At 32.2% G+C, this 5,644-nt stretch overlaps 1 protein-coding gene across 1 annotated transcript; it reads left to right on the top strand.

Annotated features, from left to right (window-relative positions):
• The first annotated feature begins 614 nt into the window (after positions 1-614).
• LOC110636891 (subtilisin-like protease SBT1.6) lies at positions 615-3,458 on the top strand. The gene has a single exon (XM_058148629.1). The coding sequence runs from the start codon at positions 885-887 to the stop codon at positions 3,210-3,212; it is 2,328 nt and encodes a 775-aa protein (XP_058004612.1). The 5' UTR covers positions 615-884; the 3' UTR covers positions 3,213-3,458.
• Positions 3,459-5,644: the final 2,186 nt, after the last annotated feature.

Below are 5,644 nucleotides of genomic sequence, written 5' to 3'. Positions count from 1 at the left end.
TTTTTTAATGATTTCAACTGAGAATTTAAATTTAACACTTTAAAGTCAAGATGATTATAATATTATTGGATTAAGAGGATATTTAATTTAATTTATAAATTAGTTAAATTTATTTATAAATTAAAAAAATTATAAATAAATTAATATTTAATTTATCTTATAAATTAAAAAATTATTTAAAATAAATTAAAAATTATAAATAATATATTTTTATTTATAACTTATTTATCTAATTTAAAATTATATTTTAACTAAATAAAAATATTATATTTATTCTTATAATTTTTTTAAAATTTCGACACTACCCTTATTTTAACAATGTTAAATGATATATTATTTTTAGTTAATTTGATAAATTAAATTATTTTTAAGTATTTTTTAATTAAATATTAAAATTATTTAAAAATTAATTTTAAATAATTTAATTAATTAATTTTTAAATTAATTTATAAATTAAAAATATATTTTAAGTCAAATTAAAAATTACCAAATCAAGTACTCTCTAAATCTCATTGATTAATATTATGGTGTGTGCACGGAATAAAGGCCCTAAATATAATTAATATTTTTTGTGACCTAAAATAAATAGTATTTGTAAAATAAAAATAAGTAAAACGACGTCATATTGAATCTCTTAGCATGGACAATTGACTGACTGATATTACCCAGATCCCGCAAGCATAGGGCTGACTCAGCATCATCAGCGTCCCTGGCCCACTCCACTCGAGAATAACTTTTTTTAATTAAAATCACTAATATTATAGTACTAACGCAAACCAGAAAAAGAATAAAACGACAATTAATTAGAGAAATCTCCAGTATATCTGTCGTTCACCCATACAGCTTACTGCATTCACTCCACTCTGCTTGCTCTCAGCTCTCTCATGGCTACATTTCTCCCCACTTCCTTTATTCTGCTCTACTTTTTCTTTTCTTTCTTCACCAATTTTCCCCTTCTAGCACTTTCCTCCGATCAGACGGTCAAAACCTTCATCTTCCGCGTCGACGCTGAATCCAAACCCTCCATTTTCCTCACACACTACCACTGGTACACTTCTGAGTTCGCTGATCCGCTCCAAATCCTGCATGTATACGACACCGTTTTTCATGGTTTTTCTGCTGCTGTAACTCCAGATCATGCCACATACTTAGGCCAACACCCTTCGGTTCTCTCTGTTTTCGAGGACCGTCGCCGCCAGCTTCACACTACAAGGTCGCCTCAATTTCTCGGCCTCCGAAATCAGCAAGGGCTCTGGTCCGAATCTAATTATGGATCCGACGTCATTATTGGAGTGTTCGATACCGGAATCTGGCCAGAGCGCCGTAGCTTCTCGGATGTCAATCTCGGGCCGGTGCCGGCCAGGTGGAAAGGCATTTGTCAGGCTGGAGTGAAATTCACCCCCAAAAATTGTAATAAGAAGTTAATCGGGGCTCGTTTTTTCCTCAAAGGTCATGAAGCAGCAGCGAGATCAGCGGGTCCGATAAGTGGAATAAACGAAACTATTGAGTTCAAATCTCCGAGAGATGCGGACGGACATGGGACACACACGGCGTCGACGGCGGCGGGAAGGCATTCGTTCGGTGCGAGCTTGGAGGGGTACGCGACTGGGATTGCGAAAGGTGTGGCCCCAAAAGCGCGACTGGCTGCTTACAAGGTTTGTTGGAAAAATTCGGGCTGTTTCGATTCTGATATATTAGCTGCTTTCGATGCTGCTGTTAATGATGGAGTGGATGTTATATCCATCTCCATTGGCGGTGGTGATGGAATTTCCGCCCCGTATTATCTTGATCCTATAGCCATTGGTTCTTACGGTGCCGTTTCTAGAGGGGTTTTCGTGTCATCTTCTGCTGGTAATGATGGGCCTAATTTGATGTCTGTGACAAACCTCGCGCCTTGGCTTGTCACAGTTGGTGCAGGGACAATTGATAGGAATTTTCCAGCTGATGTGATTCTGGGCAATGGGCGTAGGTTATCTGGTGTGTCTCTCTACTCTGGAGAGCCACTGAATGGAACAATGTTTCCTCTGGTTTATCCAGGGAAATCAGGGGGGCTCTCGACTTCATTATGCATGGAGAATTCCCTGGATTCAAATATGGTTAGAGGTAAAATTGTTATTTGCGATCGGGGAAGTAGTCCGAGAGTGGCTAAGGGGTTAGTTGTCAAGAAAGCTGGAGGAGTGGGTATGGTTCTTGCAAATGGAATTTCCAACGGTGAAGGGCTTGTTGGAGATGCTCACCTGATTCCTGCTTGTGCTGTTGGGTCTGACGAGGCTGATGCCGTTAAGGCATATATTTCTTCCACGCCTAATCCTACTGCAACTATTGATTTCAAAGGCACCGTCATTGGAATCAAACCGGCTCCCGTTGTGGCATCGTTTTCCGGTAGAGGGCCAAATGGTTTGAACCCAGAGATTCTTAAGCCGGACTTGATTGCTCCGGGAGTTAACATTCTTGCTGCTTGGACTGATGCAATTGGTCCAACTGGACTGGATTCAGATACAAGAAAAACTGAATTCAACATCCTGTCTGGAACTTCAATGGCATGCCCACACGTAAGCGGTGCAGCGGCCTTGCTTAAATCTGCACACCCAGATTGGAGTCCTGCAGCAATTAGGTCTGCAATGATGACCACTGCCAACACATTGGATAATCTGAACCAACCCATGATCGATGAGGCCACTGGAAAAGCATCTACACCCTACGATTTTGGTGCAGGGCATCTTAATCTTGATCGTGCAATGGATCCAGGACTTGTGTACGATATTACTAACAATGATTACGTGAACTTCCTTTGTGGAAATGGATACAGCCCAAAAGCAATTCAGGTGATCACGCGATCACCAGTGACTTGTCCGGTGAAGAGGCCTTCGCCTGAGAACCTCAACTATCCTTCTATTGCAGCATTGTTCCCAAGCTCATCAGTAGGAGCAAAAAGCAAGGCGTTTATCAGAACCGTGACCAATGTGGGTCCACTAAACGCTGTTTATCGGCCAATAATTGAAGCTCCCAAAGGGACAACGGTGGCGGTGAAACCAGCGAGATTGGTGTTCAATCAGCGAATGAAGAAGCAGAGCTTTATTGTGACAATAACCGCAGATACCCGGAATCTGATAATGGACGATTCGGGTGCTGTGTTCGGTTCAATTTCATGGTCGGACGGGAAGCATGTGGTTAGGAGCCCCATTGTGGTGACCCAAATAGATCCATTGTGATCAAATTGTGGATTTGATCAATGGCGGTAGATGGTTAAACTAGTAGTTGAAGCAGTAGGGAAGAAGGTGAGTGAAGTTTAGTAGCATAAGTGTAGATTTTGCTACGCATAGTGAGAAGTCTCTTGGTGGCTTTTTTGTGTGGTTTTCCCTTGCCGTTATGACTGGCAGTTGCAGAGTAGGACTAGGAGGCCCGAAGAACAAGTGGTTCTGAGGGTTGGCTGTTATCTAATTATTATTTGTTGTCTTGTGCAATGTTTTATGTATAAGCTTCAAAAGTTTATATTCCCAAATAGATATTTTGAAATGGAAAATGTTTGGAGGACGAAGTTGATCCACAATAAACGTGGATAAGCAGAGATAATAAAGTTATTTTATACATAAAAATTAAATTATTTTATCAAAATAACTTTATACTGTTTTCACGTGAGAATCTAAAGGTATGAAATTTAAATTTTAAATTACACTTGTTGTATTTATTGTAATTTTAAGTTTTAATATAAATTATAAATCTTAATACAAATATATCACAAATTTTAATATATTTAACTATTTTATTTTTTTTATCCTCATAAAAAAACTATTTATTCATGTAAATTAAATTTAGAAAAAAATTATTCATCTAAATTAACAAAAAAAAACTTAGAGAATAGAAATTCCAACAAGTCTCAATATAAGAATCTCTTTCGTATTTTTTTTTTTTAAATTCTAAACTTTGTCATTTAATTATTTTCTATGTAAATCATCATATTATAATTAATTTTCAATCATAATTTTTTATTAGCGTTAACGAATCATATATACTTTTTTTTTTCAATTTAATCTTAGAATTCATATACATACATATATATGTGTGAAAATATAAATAATTTGTTTTTATTTAAATGTGTTGATTAATATTAAAAAACAATACAATATATTACTTTATTATATTTAAATAAGTTATAATATAAATTTAAATTTATTAAATTCACTTAATTAATGTATATATGATAATAAATAAATAATAAATATTATAATTTCAAATCAATTCAATGGACTAAATTAACAAAAAAAAGAATTTATTTTGTATAAATAAATAACATATTTTTACTCAATTTATTTAATTAAAAACTCAAATGACTAAAATTTATAATCAATGTGATATGTCATATATTCAAATTGATTCAATTAAATCAATTAAATAATAATTGTTATAATTGATTCAAATATGTATGATAAATGTGACGTGTTACATACTTAAAATGATTCAATTGACTTAAATTTATATTCAATTCAGTCAATTAAATGTAATTATATAATTGATATATGATCAATATGACATTATATATAATTAATTGATTCAATTTACTCATAATATATATTTAATTAAATCAATTAAATATAATTTTTATAATTAACTCAAATATATATGATTAATGTGAAAATATTAAATATAATCATTTAATTCAGTTGACTAAAATGTATGATCAAGTGGTATGTCTTATACTCAAATTGATTCAATTAATTTAAATACATATCCAATTGAATCAATTAAATGATAATTGTTATAAATGACTCATATGGTTCATTAGAACCATATAAAGTGATATCCAAAATTTCCATTAATAAAAAAGGGAACCTTCAACCGTATACAAAATAAACTTTGTAGCTGAATATAAATATTTCTTTATATATATTATTAATGTGATATTGTATATTATCAATTGATTAAATTAATTCAATTAAAATTAAATTCATTAAATTATATGATAAATGTGACTTATTATATACTTAATTAATTTAATTGACTAAAATATATATTCAATTGAATCATTTAAATGATAATTATCACAATTGATTTTGATATATATGATTAACATGACATTATAAATATAAATATTACAAGAGTGTATATATATATATATATATATATATATATATATATATATATATATTCATAGAAAAAATGAATATGAAGAAGAAATTTCAATTTTTTTTATAAATGAAATATAATTTATTATTATTTATTAAAAAAATCAATAAATATAATTGAAGGAAAATTATAAAAAGAGGAAAGAGCATAAAATAGAAAGAAATTTTGCCTCTAAAAAATATAAAAAGTAAATAAGTCAATTTATATCATTAAAAACCTATTGATCTATATTAAATATGAATCAAGTTGATCCTCAATCATAATCCTTTTAAAATAGTTATCTCTTATATAGTATTAATTATAGAAATTTGAAGATTTATATCAATGGGCAGCCAAGGCCAATGTAGCACATTGATGGCTTGATGCAAGTGCGTGAACGTGATAGGTGATAACTGATGAAGTGCATTAAACTGCGGCATTGATGGTGGATGGTTATGGCAAAGGCTGTAAGATTCTGTTGCTTCTGTTGACTTGCAGATTGTAAAGGTGGAAGCCACGTGTTACTTGACAGATGCTACAG

This window comes from Hevea brasiliensis, chromosome 6 (assembly GCF_030052815.1).
Source record: "Hevea brasiliensis isolate MT/VB/25A 57/8 chromosome 6, ASM3005281v1, whole genome shotgun sequence".
Taxonomy (NCBI): domain Eukaryota; kingdom Viridiplantae; phylum Streptophyta; class Magnoliopsida; order Malpighiales; family Euphorbiaceae; genus Hevea; species Hevea brasiliensis.
The sequence above is the reverse complement of the archived record's forward strand: the minus strand, read 5'-3'. Positions and strand labels throughout refer to the sequence as shown.

What these genes read in the sequence shown, in the direction of transcription:
- LOC110636891 (XM_058148629.1), top strand. Translation starts at nt 885, where the DNA reads ATGGCTACATTTCTCCCCACTTCCTTTATTCTGCTCTACTTTTTCTTT.